General features: G+C 39.0%; 1 protein-coding gene across 1 annotated transcript; it reads left to right on the top strand.

Annotated features, from left to right (window-relative positions):
• Positions 1-4,272: 4,272 nt before the first annotated feature.
• Positions 4,273-8,464, top strand: LOC306859075 (CD209 antigen-like protein A). The gene is made up of 5 exons (XM_079399881.1): positions 4,273-4,471; positions 4,645-4,917; positions 5,407-5,534; positions 5,950-6,056; positions 8,085-8,464. Exons 1-5 carry the CDS (start codon positions 4,348-4,350, stop codon positions 8,218-8,220), a joined length of 768 nt encoding a protein of 255 aa, XP_079256007.1. The 5' UTR covers positions 4,273-4,347; the 3' UTR covers positions 8,221-8,464.
• The last annotated feature ends 9,290 nt before the right edge of the window (positions 8,465-17,754 follow it).

The raw sequence follows: 17,754 nt of genomic DNA, 5'->3' as shown, positions 1-17,754 counted from the left end.
AGGTCAAAGGACACACTGCATGTCATTCCACTTCCAAACAATATTGAAAAAGACTAAAAACTAATTCCTGGGGGACTACTTCTGCAGCTTTATTCAGATATCAATGCCAATTGTTGTTTTTTTCAGCTTTATTTCTCCTTACAATTTTTAATGATATGTTATAATAATGCAATTATATAATATTAATGCAGAGTGAGTGAGCCTTGACTGTACACTTTATAATGCATTCACTTTATTTCTTTGTTTTATTACTGAATGCAATGCATGTCCAAGTAATGAAGTGAATTCCAAGCATGAAGAAGTAAACTTAAAAATTACTCAAAAATGTGACTTAAAACATACTACATCTTCAGGTTATTTAATAATGTGCTTTAGAAAGTATACTTTCAATGCATTGTTACTAGGGATGCACGATATTATCAGCATGCAATCGGAATCGGCCGATATTAGCATATAAATTAATTATCGGCATCGGCCCAATAAGGAAAATGACGCAGATATGCTTCGCCGATACAAGAGCGTAGATTATGCGCAGGCGCACTTGCATGTTTTTGTAAGGAGTGCTAAAGCCATTATGTCAGCTGTGTGGACATACTTCAAAGTAAGTCAGACTGACTGCAAAATTGCCATTTGCAACAATTGCAAGGCATCAGTCTTGCGGGGAGGAGACAAGCCACATTCTTTCAACACAACAAATCTAATAGCTCATCTTAAAAATCGCCATCATGATCTCTATGAGCTGTTTATGAAGCAAAAAGAAAAAACCGCGCCAACGAAAACTCGTCGTCAGGAGCATATCATTCAATCATTTGAAAAGGCAAAAACATTCAGCAACGACCACCAAAAGGTAAAAACTTTGAACAGAAAAATAATCGATAATTGATAATCAGCCTTTTAGCGTTGTGGAGGACGAAGGATTTCGCCAACTGATTAACTACTTAGAGCCACGGTATGCTATGCCCAGCCGTCGCTACTTCTCAGATGTGGCCTTACCTGAACTGTATGGTGTCATCTATGTCCACATAGAAAAGCTCCGCGCTGATGCCACTTCTGTGAGCTTTACGACTGATATCTGGACATCGAGTGTAAGCCCTGTCAGTATGTTAAGCCTCACTGCCCATTGGATTGACCAGGATTTCGTCCTTAAAAAGACGATTCTACACTCGCAAGAGTGTCCCGGTTCTCACACAGCTGCAGCGATTGTGAAGGGATGACTGAAAAGTGGAAAATCCCCAAACCAAATGTGCACGTAGTGCTATGAGACAACGCGCGCAACATGAGCAAAGCGACGGAGGAGTTTGGAGTTTCAAGTTTACCATGCATGGCACACACGCTGTTGTGGCCTTAGGAAAGAGAATAGTGGGACATTTCAAGCACTCACAGCTTGCGTGCAGCCGCCTACAAAGTATACAGGAGCTCGGGATGCCAATAAAACGTCTGTCCCAAGATGTCGCGACTAGGTGGAATTCAACGTTTTATATGATGGAAAGTTTGGTCGAGCAGAAGAGGGCACTAGCCGCATATGCTGCTGAATTTGAACTTCCAGCATCTTTGACAGCAAATCAATGGGGAATTCTTGAAAATATGATCACACTACTTGCACCCTTTGAGCAGCTGACCAGAGATATCAGTTCTGCAGAGGCCTCTGTAGCTGATGTAATTCCCGCTGTTATGGCACTGACACGGCTGCTTGGCAAAAGCAGTGACGCGGACCGAGGTGTCCGGACAGCCAAAGAAATCTTGCTGAAAGCGGTCAGTGTTCGATTCAGTGGTGTGCAGAGCGAACCACTGTATTTAGTTGCAACCATGCTTGATGCCCGATACAAAGACCGGTATTTTGACGAAGATAAGAAGATGTGTGCCCGCGACCTGCTGCTTAAAGTCGTGGATGAAATGATGGGCAGTGATGATCAACGAGATGTCAGCAAAGAGGGTCCGCCAGAGAAGAAGCCACGAACAGGATCGCTGCTGGACATGTATGAAGACATTTTGGAGGAAAATGTCTTGTTGGAAGAGCAAATCAGTACCGAGACCTCATCTCAGGTTCGTTATTATAATTTCCGACAAATAAATTAAAAAAATAAAGAAAAGAAAAAATAAAAGAAAATATTTATTTGCTACTTTGTAGGTAAACGCATACCTAGCTGAAGCCACGATTCCCCGGAGAGACAGTCCACTGGAATACTGGAAATCCAACCAGGCCCGTTTCCCCGCTGTTGATACCTCAGCGCGCCCTGCACAACCGTTGAAAGCGAACGGTTGTTTAGCGCAGTCTCCAATGTAATGGACGAAAAAATAAATCGCATTGATGGCGAAAAAGCAGAAATGCTGATTTTTGTTCAGAGAAATCTTCCCCTGCTTAATAAGAAATAGGTGGTGGTTTTGTAACCTCATTCGTTGGTTTCAGTTTTAGCAGCTGAAATAGCCACAGTATGCTCCTATTTCTATATTAATTTAATGTTCTTAGAGTCATTTTTTTACAGTGTAAATTTACAATACAGTTTAAATTGCTGTTGTTGATCTAGCTTAACTAAGTCATGCAGCTTATTGGCTAAGAGAGCTCAATGTTCCAAGTGAAACATTAAATCCAAAATGTCATGTTTCAGATCTTGCTCAGCACTTTCCTAATTTTTCAGTGAATTTAAATAAATTTTAGGCTGAATTGTGAGTTTTTTTCCGTCTTTCTCTGCAACAGGTAGGTTATTATGATAAGGGTAAATTAAAGGAATAACTAGAAGCCATTTAGTTAACAGTTCATTTAAAACAAGTGCATTGCACGGATACGTCAAATATTCTTTCGTTTACACATCTTGATTTCATGTTTTCTTTTATCGCGCAACATTGTTCATTAAAAAATAATAGGCTATACATATATTGATGTAGCCTGTCTGATATTCTAAAAACAGAAAAAGTATAGGCCTTAATTGCACCCATTTCTGATGGTTTATTTATATACTATATAGTCTACATAGCCTACATAAAAATCGCAAACATGACACTTGTAAATAATTTTAATATATATACAATTTAACAATTGATAGCTGTTTATAAAAGGATAAGAAAAAATGTAGCGTCTTGAATATCTATTTCCCGTCTTTATGGCTCATTTGAATAGCAGATTGACTTTTGCTGTAGGCTAAAATAAAACGAAAAGCAATAACATAGTTACTTTCGTTTCTAATTAAGCAGTAATTAATGTTATCAAAGGTGTCAGTCTTGGTTTAATGAAGCTATAACGAATAAAAATCACAATGATAATTGTAAATAGGCTAAATATTAAAAAAATCGAATTTATTAATAATATTAAGAAAAATAAATATTCTAAACAGCTGAGGAAAATAAAGCTGAATTCAAGGAGCTCTTTTGTAATTTTACAATCGTAATCTGAGGATGAAAGCAGCATGCACAAACTAAATGGACTCCGGCCGTGCTTCCCGTGTTCACGGCTCTGTTGCGGTAGTGCATTTAAAATTATTAATACATAAAATATCAGATTATAATTCCATCTGTCTCTGAAATTCAGTAAGGACTGATTCAGTGTTATTTTTAAGGTTAATTTGAACAGTGTTCTCTCCTTAAAAAACATTATTAATTGTTATTTTATTTAATTGGAATCCATATACTTTTCAAAACAAGACTCTGAAACTGAAACAAACGAACAATAAATATAGGCCTATGAACAAATATAGTTTTTACTTTAAAAAATCCATGATTCCAGTACATAAGACGAAAAATGAAATATATAGACTTATATCGGTATCGGACATCGGTCAAAATTAGTTGATATATATCGGATATCGGCAAAGATCCAATATCGTGCATCCCTAATTGTTCAATGATCATTTTCAGCACAGTTAAAAAAATTAATTAGAGTAAAGTGCAAATAAATATACTTTATTGAACTTTCAATTCAAGTATATTTTTGTAAAATATATATATTTTTTAGAAAATATACTAAATTACTATTATTTCAAAGTGTGTTAAAAGTTGTATTGTGAAAATGGACAAAAGCACGATGCTAATATACTTTTTATGTATTTAAAGATAGTAAATGTTTTGTTAGTATATTTGCAATGTACTATTAAAAAAGGGAATATATTACAAATACAATAAAGTATACTTTCTTTCACTAGGGAACACAGTCAACGCTGTTGAAACATGTATGTGATGTTCTGCGGTGAGTTAAAGTTCCTTTTTGCATAAATATTTGAAACATTTCCAAAAAGAGTTCCTTTCTGCATAAATAGTGGCTACACAAACACAGAAGAGGAAATGCACACAGGAGAGAATCTAGCGCTTGCATCTTGACGACACGGAAACTGTCAGAAAAATAACTAAAATATAGAAATGAACAGAGAACATCAGAAAGGCATCAGTGCTATCTATGAAAATGACTTTACTACAGAAGGTACATTTGGAAAAAGGACCACGGACAGTCACACAAAGAAAATCCAGTCATCTGAACTCACAGGTACTGAGATTAATTCATATTTCATCACAGACATAATAGCACAGACATAATAGCACAAATTTGACCAATCACTGAAAATCCCAAACATTTGCTCAGTTTGCATGCTTTCAGTTGCTGTGTGCTGTGTTAAGTGGATGAATAAAGAGAATAAAGTCATGTTTGTTGATCTTCAGGAAGTGATGGTGTGAAGAACAGGAGCTCCAGAGCAGCTGTGGTGTGTTTGGTGCTGCTGTGTGTTCTTCTGCTGACCGCAGTCATAGTGCTGTGTGTCACCTTCACTCAAGAGAGACAACAGATATTAACCAAGATCACCAACCTCACAGAAGAGAGAGACCAGCTACTAACCAACAATATGAACCTCACAGAAGAGAGAGACCTGCTGAAATCAGAAAAAAGTGAACTTCAGAAGCTTTCTGCTGGTGTTTGCCAGTTCTTCAGTCTAAATGGTAACTTGCTTTAAAGCAGACTCATGTGTTTAATGCTCGTAATGAACTTGCCTTAGGTCCATGAATATAATGATTAATAATAATTTAGGGATGCCAAGTGAGTGTAAATATTAATAGAGAATTTAAAACATTACATTATTGTAGCAGATGAGTAAACAGTTAAATATATGTTGCAACAACTGGCTTTATATCATCGAGCATAAGCATTTCATTACTGGTCATTAAAGAACTTGCATATGGGACAGGGAGCATGAATATGCATTAAGTTTCTGTATGGCATTGTGAATGAATTAATGATCCTATAACAATTACAGTAACTCATCCAGTGACCGGAAAAAAGACTAGCAATCAACAAGACATGATTAATAAAGACATAAGCAGACTCCTGTAGACAACTACAATAATATATACAGTACTACTACAACTAACATAACCTTTTTAGCATGGTGTGGATCAGAATTTACTTCATGGCTCTGGTTGTGTTCATAGGTGGATGGAAGTGCCATCAGTCCAGTCTTTACTTCATTTCCTCTGAGACAAAGAGCTGGACTGACAGCAGAACATACTGTACAGACAGAGGAGCAGATCTGATCATCATAAACAACAGAGAGGAACAAGTCAGTGTGTGTGTGTGTGTGTGTGTTTATGTGGTTTATGAGGACACAAATTTGTATAATGACATGGGTATGACAGAGGTATTACAATATGAAGGTGGTTTATGAGGACACTGCCTATGTCCCCGTAATTCAAAAGGCTTAAAAACATACTAAATGGTGTTTTTTTGAAAATCTAAAAATGCACAAAGTCTCCTGTGAGGGCTAAATTTAGGTGTAGGGTTGGTGTAGGGCAATAGCACACACAGTTTGTTCAGTATAAAAACCATTACGCCTATGGAGAGTCCCCATAAACCACAAAAACCAATGTGTGTGTGTGAGTGTGTGTGTAATCATGGTGTTTAGTTTTAAATGAAAGATAATCTGCTGAAATGGGTCTGTGCTCATTTGATAAATTGTGTTATTGTTCACTTCTCAGGATTTTGTGAAGAGCATGTCTGGTGGTAATTTAGTCTGGATTGGTCTGACTGACAGAGATGTGGAGGGCACATGGAAATGGGTTGATGGCAGCAGTGTGACCTCTGGGTGAGAAATCACTGAACTGAACTGATTATTATTTAATAAAGGATTCACAGCAGAGGCGTCATGCCCACTCAAAGTGAGGGGCACATGCCCCCTCAGATTTTTGAGGCAAGTGGATTTTTAATGCAGCTTCCAAAAGACAAAAAATAGCGAATAATATTTTCTATATTTGATACAATCACACCGGCTTGATTAGATCTTTCAGTGCATCTATCATCAGCTGCTAAATTCAAATCTGCATTCGCTGGCTGGCGCTGAGCCAGAGACAGATGCGTTTGTACAGTGCTGCATTATAACCAATCACACGCCATGCTGTTGAGCTTATGAATGCAATGACCAATCATACCCCTTTTCCACCTAAGCAGTTCCAGGTGCTAGTTCAGAGCCAGTGCTATAGCTGGTTCTTAGTTAGTTCGACTGGCGAACCCTTTAAGAACCGGTTGCTTTTCCACATGCTAGAGAGCCAATACAGAGTCTTACGTCACTGAATACGTTTCATGTTTCGGTTCACTAGCGCAGCACAACAGGCTTGTTCGATGTACATCAGCGCCACGCAGATCGATCGATCGGCACACAACACACTAAAGCACCGCGAGAGCGATCCAAAAGCATAAAGAGCCGTCTGCTTTCCAGTCGCTCCCGCAGCACCCCGATATGCCTCGCATCGAATGGTCTGCGCAGCGCCGATCTATCCCGGACAAGCCTAAACAAACTATCAGCAATGGCGGACATTGCGGTTCTATTTGATGTTCATGGCTTTGCGAACCTACATCGGCATCCAAACACGGCGAATCAAACGTGTTAGCGTTTAGCTGCTATTTCAAATATGGCGGTCCAAGTTTCTGTTCGTCTTGTTGGTCACGGTAACCCCGCCCCCAGCTCCTGACGCAAGCGGTTCTTCCTTCTAGCCCAGCAATGTTTTGGTGCTACTTACGAATCGCTTTTCCTGGTTCGGAGCTGGTTCTTTGGATGTCGAAAAACAAAGAACCGGTTCGAAACTAGGCTCTGGCTCCGAACCAGCACTGGAACTGCTTTGGTGGAAAAGGGGTATCAGAGGTGTTCAGATGAGTCATCGCTAAAATGCTGTTGTTTTCTTCACTGACTCGCTGACTGAATGCCTCTGGCAAATTCTCTCATCAGAAACAAAGTGCAGATGTGTGTATGAATCTGTAAGTAAGAGACTCATTTCACGGTGTAAACAGCTTCAGTGATTTAATGGGAGTTTTTGAGAGTGCTTGAACTCTAGACTATCAGTGAAAATGTTCTTTGATAATGTAATGCTCTTTGCTCTCTTTCTGTACGATGAAAGTGTTATGATAAGTAGCCTAACTTACAATGTTTTTATTCATATTAACTTTCAAATGTTAATTCACATTAAATATAAAGTCAGTCATATTAAAATATATTATGACATAACAGCGATCTGATAATTAAGTAAACAGACAGGTTTTTATGCACAGTTAATAGATTACTGTCAGGGTTCTGTCGTGTGTGTCATGTGTTCCTGCCCCTTGTGTCCATATTTGGTTTGTTTCCTGTCCTTGTTTCATGTGACTTATTAGTTCATTCTGTTCAGGTGTGTTTGTCTCATTAGCGTGTGTATTTAAGTTCCTGCCTGTTGAGTTTCGTGCTGTCTGGTCTACTCGTTACTCCCCGGTGTTTGATGTCTGTGTCTTGCCCTGCCTTGATGTCCTCAGTAAAGTATGTTATTTGAGTTTATATCCTCGTCTGCGTGTTCCTGGTTCCTCCCTCTTGTGTGCACCGTGACAATTACATTATTAGGCTACTTTGACCCTCGCCCACTAGATCAACTAACATAATCTATAAAGTGAGAATTTAGATATTTCATGATATAGTTAATGCGTTTGGGAATGTTTCGAATAAAAAGGAAAAAAAATAAAACATAAGAACACACCCACACCCACCCGTGCCCCCTCAAAAATAATGAGTGCATGACGCCCCTGATTCACAGTCAGTATCATATCACACAGAAAGCAGCTCTGAACATCTAATGCTGATCTGTTGATACAGGTTCTGGGAGCCTGGACAACCGAATAAACCCCCGACACCAGAGGAAGACTGTGCTCTAACTCACTCATCAGGATGGGCTGATTATCCATGTGATTATACATTTAAATGGATCTGTGAGAAGAGTATTTTTAAATGACTCATTATGATAAACATGCATGTATATAGTGCATTTTGAACATGTTATGATCCCATCTGTTGTTTTCCTTGCCCATCTTTGGATTTATCTTGTCTGGATTTGTTTATCTTGCTTGTTTGAATAAATGTTTGTGGCTGTCCCTTATTTTGAAGCAGCCATGTTACAATATGTCTGTTAAACATCAAGTCTTGTGTTTAGACATTTTATCAGGTTTTATTTCAATAGCACTTTAATTAGGTTATGCAAAAGAATAATAAAAAATAAACTTAAAAATAAAAACCTTTGTGTGTGTATGTATATATATATATATATATATATATATTTCGACTTTCATATTAATCTTTAAATTTAACTTTTTAATGTCCAGTCAAATTCTATATCATCCTAAGATTTAAACTAAAATATGTATATGAAAAACAACAGCAATGTTTCTACGGACTGTAATAATATCAACAATACACTGATATTGTCACACACGTGGACGGTCTGTTGTGTTTGTGTGTGCTTCACTTGTGCCCCGTGACCTAGTTTTCCCCTGTGTTTCCCTGCCCATATTTGGTTCTTCCTCTTCCTGTTTCCACTGTGTTTCATTGATTCTAGGTGTGTCTCATAATTTTAGTTCCTCGTTTAGTTAAATATTTTACATTTACATTTAGTCATTTGGCAGACGCTTTTATCCAAAGCGACTTACAATTGGGGAATACAAAAAGCGATTCATCTTGAAGAGGCAATCAGACAGAGGAAGTGCTCGTAACACCAAGTCTCAGTCATTGTTCAAATAAGTACAAGATAGTAAGTGGAGAGAAAGATAGAGGGAAAGAGTAAGTTTTTTTTTTTTTTTTTTTAGTTTAGGATGAAGTCAAGTAGTGCCGAAAGAGATGAGTTTTCAGTTGTTGCTTGAAGATTGCCAGGGATCCGGCGTTCCGGATAGAGGTGGGAAGATTATTCCACCAGCCAGGAATGGTGAACGAGAATGTTCTGGAGAGTGATTTTGAGCCTCTCTGTGATGGTACCACAAGGCGTCGCTCACTAGCAGATCTCAGACTTCTGGAGGGGATGTAGGTTCGTAATAGTGAGTGGAAGTAGGAGGGTGCTGAGCCTGTGGTAGTTCTGTACGCAAGCATCAGTGTCTTGAACTGGATGCGAGCTGCCACTGGTAGCCAGTGCAAGGAGATGAAGAGAGGTGTAACATGCACTCTTTTGGGCTCGTTGATGATCAGTCGTGCCGCTGCATTCTGAATCATTTGTAGAGGTTTGATTGTGTTTGATGGCAGACCAGCCATAAGAGCATTGCAGTAGTCCAGTCTAGAAACAAGGGCCTGGACAAGAAGTTGCGCAGCATGTTCTGTCAGAAAGGGCCTGATCTTTCTGATGTTGTGTAGTGCAAACCTGCAGGAACGAGCAGTCTTTGCAATGTGCTCTTTGAAGGTCAGCTGGTCATCAAAGATTACACCAAGATTTCTGACCGAAGTTGATGGGGTAATCATTGATGAGCCTAACTGAATCGTGAAGTCATGCCGTAGAGTCGGAGTGGCAGAGAAGACCAGAAGTTCCGTCTTTGCCAGGTTGAGCTGTAGGTGATGTTCTTTCATCCATGCCGAGATGTCCGCCAGGCAGCCTGAGATCCGTGCAGCTACCGTTGGGTCATCTGGTTGAAAAGAGAGATAGAGCTGTGTGTCATCGGCGTAGCAGTGATAGGAGAAGCCATGTGCATGTATGATGGGACCCAGCGATGTAGTGTATGTGGAGAAGAGGAGGGGTCCAAGAACCGATCCCTGAAGAACTCCAGTGACCAGTTGATGTGGTTTGGATACCTCCCCTCCCCAGGCCACCCTGAAGGATCTACCGGTGAGATAGGATTCAAACCAGCGAAGTGGAATCCCAGTGATGCCCAGTGATGAGAGGGTAGACCGGAGAATCTGATGATTGACAGTGTCAAAAGCAGCAGAGAGATCCAGCAGAATGACGACTGATGATTTGGAATCAGCCTTTACAGTTCGCAGGGCTTCAGTGGCTGAGAGTAGCGCAGTCTCTGTTGAATGGCCACTCCTGAAGCCTGACTGTTTAGCATCCAGTTTGTTGTACTGTGAAAGAAACCGCGAGAGCTGGTTGAAGACAACTCGTTTGAGTGTTTTCCCTATGAATGGAAGGTGAGGACACTCTTAGATAGTAGTTTATGTCATTACCCCATGTTACTTTGTATTCCCTTTTGTTTTTCTTATTAAAAGTCTGTTGTGACATATAATATAAATGTATTTGAGTATGATCAAAAAAAATATAAATAGAGTCATTAATTATCCTTATATAAACAATTACCCCGAGTATAAAATATTTTTATAACTGTTGATAGTCAGCTAACTCTGCTAGGGATACCAAAACTTGCTTTGCCAAACAAGCCAAGATTGTACCCCCCAAATGACTGACAGTTCCTTTAAAATCAAGCCCCCTAAAAGTCATTGAATAATCAGACTGAAGGAAGAGTAAATGTCTCATCAACTGTTCTGCCACCTGAACCTCTGATTTAACAACTGAAGATCATCAAACATTAAAGGTTTTCAACACCACATACTTTCAAAATGAACAAGCCCTTGGTGGCTTTACACATTAACATGCAAACTGTGGTAATGATTGTTTTTTCACATTTATTAACGGTCATTGCTTTTTTGGGGGAAATGTAGGATCAGTATAGGTTATACCTGAGGGAAGTGATGGATTGTGTGATAATATTCAATCTTCCTTTACCAGAACTCAGTCCACTCCGAACTTCCCTCCGTCATGTTTACTTGGATATATATCATTGATTATGTAGCATGAGTGCCCGGAACCCTTGCAATAGGCTGAACTGGAACGTCCTAAGCCCTTGATTACTTAGAATCTGCTATGGAGTTGGTTTATTGTTTGCATTTTTCCTCTTACTTATTTGTTTGCTGCAGCATTCTGTATGTATAGGTATGCTGGGGCTGGGGAGTTTTTTAGGGTGGGGATAAATTAAAGGCAGCGGCTATTTGCGTGAAGTGTAAATAGCGATAGAGGCTAGATAAGCTTATATGGACATACCCTCGACCCCTCGATTTTGACCGAGGGAGCTAGTCTGCTTCATATGCACACTTCAGGCCACTCCATAGACCACAATGCTATGGAGCATCATCGCAGATCACATTCCATTTACAGAGTGTCTATTTAGACTGAGTGCAAATAGCATGCCTTGTTGGCAAAGGCTATTTACACTAACTTCACCCACTAATGTGTGATTGGGATAGTCAACACTGCAAAAAGATGCTCATTCAACATCATTTTCAGTGGCGTAGATGGTAAAGCGTGTGGAAGTTTGCGAGTGCGTGTCTAAAAGTGAAGTGGAACGCAGCCCTAGTGTTCTTGACAACACCTAAATTTAAAGAAAAGGAGATGGAAAAAGGACTGATGTTGTGTACGAAAATATTGATGTTATCTCTGGCCAATCTGGAACAGAGGTCACAGACAGACCATAACGAATGGAGATAAAATTGTTGCTTGATTCCAAATAAATAGATTATGATCCACAAACAAATGAGATGAACAGAAATTAAACATATTGACAAATAATTAAAATGAGATCCACAAATAAATCGTAGAGTTTCACAAACATGAATTCACAAATAAATAAAGAGAGATTTGCAAAAAATATATTTATGTCACAATTACAACTAATGTGAATTGTGAAACATTGCTTGCGTCAAGACGTGCTGACAATCCACAAATACATGGACTCCACCCACCATCTACTCAAGCCAATCAGATAACAGCAACATTTTGCTGACCAATCATAACACGGTCTCACTATAGCCAATCCCGTTTCGCTTTACAATCAGGGTGGTCTCATCCTGAAATAACCTCATTCATCTGCATTAGCACAAATAGGTCAAATAAGGGCCATAAAAATGGGTAAAAGGTATGGCTGCCATCGCATCATCCAGGTGGATGCTGCACACTGGTGGTGGACGAGGAGACGCTACTCCTCACAATGTAGAGCGCTTTGAGTGCTTAGAAAAAGCAGAAAAGCGCTATATTGTAACATAAGCTCCCGGACACAGATGTTAATAAAAGAGTTGGTGTTTATTGAACAGGTGAGTAACTTAGGCAGTGCAGTGGTGATTGGAGGTGAGTGGTTGAATACTGAAGACGTTGCTTGATAGAGGTGAGTGGTCTAATGAGCCTGTTCCTTTCTTCCACAGGTATAGAGTTCAGACAGCACGGGGGAGATTTCTGGAGCACACAGATCACGGAGACGCCCAATCTGGCAGGAGAGGAACACACAGGAGGTAAGTAGCAGAGGGTAAGTTTCATAAGTATATACTCAACGAGATGATGTCTGGAGAGAAGTCCACTTCGTTGTGTACGAGATCGGACGCTGGAGTGAATGTAGAGTGTACTTAGGCTACGTCCACACGAAGACGGGTTTCTCCGTATCCCATCTTTTTTTTTGCCTCAAATTCCGTAAACACGGAGTCATCTCAGGAAATATCTGCGTCCACACGGAATCACTGAAAACGATCTAGTACACATGCCAGACCAATATGTGGCGCTGTAATTCTGCCACAGAGATACACAAAAAAACAGAGAAGAAGACTTGGAGCATGTGCGTAAACCTTGCGCGCTGAATACAAACTAACACACAAAGCAGAAGATTTTGCTTTAATAAAACTAATGAGCTCAGTAGGTTCTGCAGCACGAACACAGGCACGTAGTCTGACGTTGTTGTTGTTGTTGTCGCTGTTATGTGACGTAGCGGTGTCTGATTAGGGGCGAGATGTGGGCTGATGACGTCATCGTTTCAGAAACTAGACGGATTAGCCGTCCACACGAAATCATGAAAACGGCGTTTTCAAATTTATCCACCCTGGGACCCGGTTTCAAAAATGATCGGTTTCACTCTTCGAAAACGCCGGTTTCGTGTGGACGAAACGCCTATACGGTAAAAAAATTATGCGTATACAGAGAAACCCGTCTTCGTGTGGACGGGTGAGTGTGATAATTAACAGGATGCAGGTGAACGTGATCGAGACGCTGGAGACGGACCGTTCTGTGACATATATAAATGTAATGAATTATTATTATTTACAGACAGATACTCCAATATTAATGCAAAGAATCACATAAACGATATGAATGAGAGCTAAACATCTGGTGTTGTCCACCGGGAGGCCCTGGGGTCTGAATCCGAGGTAGCTTCTGTAATTACACAAAGAAAAGAAATCATCAAAAACAGTAATAGTTCATTTTGATGCTTATACCTCAAACCTTAAGTGAGATCTGTCCTGCTAACCTATGGCCGGTTTTACAGACAGGGCTTAGATTAAACCAGGATTAAGGGACTGTTCTTCATACATCTCTTATTACATCAGAGATGATTTGAAAGATGCCAGATCTTCTAATCCTGATAACTGATCTCTGGATAATTTGGTTCTTCAAACGTATTTGCGTATTAGATTAAAATATCTGGATTAAATTGTCTAAGATTACTGTGTGTTCTCGTGTTCCCTGAGAAAGGCAGATGTATGGATACTCGAAACAACGATCAGCAACGTAGCGATTGGCTGGTGGCAAGACAACAACGTAATGACATCATATAATTAAAAGACACCTGATTCTGGACCTTTATAAGGAAACAGCCAAGCTAACAAAACTACATTAATGCAATAATAGATAAATTAAATGTGCAATGTTTTTAATTTATTGTAATTTTGTTTTTTACATGATTCACAATTATTTCTATTCATGATTTATAGTATTTGTACAGGCTTTACATTTTTATTTCAATGTTGTAACTAGAAATTAATTGAATTTGATCTTTGAAGCAGATTTGTTTCTCCTGCGCTCCATCAAGCCACTCCCATAATATCTGTGACCACTCAAATTAATGCACGGCTCAGATTAACAGTATAACGTGTGTAAGACTCCAATACAATTATAAAGTAGTAATTTCATCACTAATAAATCTTTCAATGAGTAAAACTGGCTGTGTCTATAGTATTATAGACTACACAACATTATTTTTAAATTATTATTATTTTAAATGATTGTCCCTGGACCAGAAGGATACAGCTACACATCAGCTAATTTTTATTATAATAGACAGATGAAGTCTTAGTATTAGTGCTTGTGGTTTCAGCTAACCCATCGCTTCATCACAATCTCACCTTCTAGTTAGGCTCATCTACCATAACTCCTTCAAAAACAGCCAGAAACCTTGGAGTTGTGATTGATGATAAGCTGAATTTCTCAGACCACATTGCTAAAACTGCCCGGTCCTGCAGATTTGCATTATACAATATTAAGAAGATCAGGCCGTTTCTCTCGGAACATGCAACACAACTCCTTGTTCAGGCTCTTGTTCTGTCCAGACTTGACTATTGCAATGCTCTCTTGGCAGGTCTTCCAGCCAATTCTATTAAACCTCTACAATTAATCCAAAATGCCGCTGCAAGATTAATCTTTAATGAGCTGAAAAGAACGCACGACATGCCTCTGTTCATCTATTTGCACTGGCTACCAATAGCTGCTCGCATTAAATTCAAGGCATTAATGTTTGCCTACAGAACCACCTCTGGCTCTGCTCCCCTTTACCTAAATTCATTAATTCAGACTTATGTGCCTCTAGAAGCTTGCGTTCTTCAAGTGAACGACGCATTATTGTACCAACAACCAAAAAAAAATTGAAATGTCTTACGTTGCATGTAATGAATCTAAAATATATATGAAAGTTTCACTTTTTGAAATAAGTTACAAAAAAAATGCAGTTTTTCACGATATTCAAGTTTTTGGAGATGTACCTGTACATGTGGTATGGAGCAGGCGTACATTTCTTTCATACCAACTAACATTTTTGAAAATACGAACATTTTCATGAATCTGGACTTTACGAACGATTTACACAAAAATTCATTCTGCTTGTGTTTCATGACTGAGGCCCATTGAGTTTAAAACCATTCAGGTTTGGTCACTGGCGTATCACAAGCAGGTGAATTATTTGTTATATTGTGTAATCTAATCTGAAATAAAGACTTTAAATCCAATTTAAATGTGTATTGTGGTTATGCAGGGTTGCCAACTTTTAAGTTCAGCTTGGAGTAAGATTTTTTTGGAGGGAGGGAGGGATTTCGATCTCGATTCAATATCAATTCATGTGTATATACTGTAAAAATAAGGTGATAAAAATATTCTGCTGAATCCAGCTGACTGCCTTTTTAGCAACATTTTAAACTTGGTTTAAATTCAGTATTTGCTTGCATTAATTGTGTGTAATTTTGCATGCAAGTATCATAAAAAAAGGATGTAGGGCTAAGTTTTTAACTTTTCAAATTTCTCATTAAAAAATTAAGTGTTTCATAATGTCAAAATTCAATTCAAATAAAGAACTTAAAAAGGTTAAGCAGGTATATTCTTGATATATTTAATAAAGAGCCATACAGGGACCTAGTGGGTAAACCATGGCATTACAATTATTATTATTTTTTTCTGACTACAAATTTATTCTAATTTGCCTCTTTGCATTGGAATTTATAACCCTTTTCTCTATTTTAACCTTAAATACTACACTAATTGTAATATAAGTAATAAAAAAAATTCCATTAATGGACCATAATTATTGCACAAATAGTATTTAGTACCAAAAGATCTCCTCAAAATATAAAATAAATATTATTGAACTAAAATATACAACACTTATTTAACTGAAAAATTGTTCAGCTATATGGTCACATTATAAGTAAGCAATACATATTAATGTGATCTCCATCACTCTCAAAAATAAAATGATACTGTAAATGTCATCGACGTAATAATTAATGCATAATATGCTGTAATGGTTACCAAAAACTGCTGCAGAGACCTGTATAATGAAGCTGTCGTCTATCCTACTTTAACCCATTCAAATGTATTGCAACCGCTGGTTTGTTAGGAGAGCTCTCTCGCAACTGTTTTTCAATGGCTCTAGCTTTAACTGAAGAGCAACATTTTATGATTTATGCCAAAATGGTATTTATTGTTAGAATTTAGTATTAAATTCTCCTCGTCATCCGCGTATGGGGAACTTTTGTACGTCATGACCCGTGCCACCACCTGGCTGAGCCTGGACTGGTCGGCGGAAACGCAGGAACGTGTTCCCAGCAGTCATCTGGATGAGCCTGCCATTCCTCCTTGAGCTTCACAGCGAGCTGTTGAGGTCATGGAGGAATGAATCCTTTTTCTGCCTGCATCTTCCCCCCCAGCAAGTCCAACTACGATAATGTGAAGGGGTTGGAAGACAGCGGGTGCACGAAGATGCTTCAGATGGAGGAATCCCTTGCGGATTACCTTGCAGCTTCCCAGGCATCTTCATGGAAGGCTCCTCTTACCTTGCACTTGAAGCGTGCCAATTTACATCTAGGTGACTCATATGCGGCGGCCGGGCAAGCCGGTGATACCCGGCAAACCATTTCCCTATTGCAGGCATATAGTGGCTTAACCTGTCAGAGCTAATTGAAAAGGACAGGTCCCTTTGTCCTTGATGGCCCGGTTTTGCCTGCCAGACTTTTCAGAACTGCTGCTGAGATGGTAGTCTGTAAGTTCAGGGAGGCACGATGGTTAAGTCAGTGGCGTCTGAGCGCTACATTCCTCCTTTCTTTCAGCCACCTGAACCTGAGACTGCTGCTGGGCCCAGCTGACGGCAGGGTCAGAAGGTGAAAAAACAAGGGTGCAAACATCACTGCTTTTATAGTGGCTCAAATAGCCTGCAAATTTCTTGTTAAGGGTTAACCAGAAAGATCTTGTTGATGTACAGATGTCATAAAAACAAAAGGATAGGATGCACACATTCATGTTAAAACCAGCCATGATATGCCAGGGGCGGTGTTGTGTACGGAGCTGGTTTGGGAGGTGTATTTAGAGGACACGCATCATTACTAAAACGATGATTTATCTCAGCGAAACCACATACACACCCACCACATTCAACATTACAGATAATAAGATCAACAACATGAGAACACAGAGATTAAAATCTTAACCACTGATTTAGGTCAAGTGTGGGTGATTTGAGTAGTATATCAATGTGTTGTTGGTGTATTCATGTGCAGTCTCTGTTTAGTTTTTAACTTTTTTAATACATGAATTGTTTGTTGGGGGTGTGGATTTTGTTTTGAAAGAGTTACCTGTATGACTAATAGTGATTTGGCCAGGGCTTACGCTGTGAGACACACACTGTAACCAGTTCACACACCACACCTTGTATTTCTCACAGTGAAAACTAACGGATAACTCGTCCCCCTATAAACTGTTAATGGACCAGGAGCAGTCATACGGAGGAAGTTTATTGTATATAGTTTGTTGTATATTACAAATAAGTGAATAAGCATTCACGAGGAATGTTTTAATTATTATTTTTTTATTTAAAACTACAATGCTATACAATTATGATGTCAAAGACTATTATTACACACAATATTAAAATATCTGTGAAAAGTCAAAGTGCAAAACTGCTCAAATTTAGCATTGCAATAACAATGTTATTTTTATTTC

The sequence above is a fragment of the Barbus barbus genome (genome assembly GCF_936440315.1).
Source record: "Barbus barbus genome assembly, chromosome: 39".
Classification (NCBI taxonomy): Eukaryota; Metazoa; Chordata; class Actinopteri; order Cypriniformes; family Cyprinidae; genus Barbus; species Barbus barbus.
This window is presented reverse-complemented; position numbering and strand designations above follow the sequence as displayed.

Coding starts and splice junctions, on each gene's coding strand:
- LOC306859075 (XM_079399881.1), top strand. CDS start 4,348: ATGAACAGAGAACATCAGAAAGGCATCAGTGCTATCTATGAAAATGAC. Junction 4,472..4,644: donor CCAGTCATCTGAACTCACAG/GTACTGAGATTA, acceptor GTTGATCTTCAG/GAAGTGATGGTGTGAAGAAC. Junction 4,918..5,406: donor CCAGTTCTTCAGTCTAAATG/GTAACTTGCTTT, acceptor TTGTGTTCATAG/GTGGATGGAAGTGCCATCAG.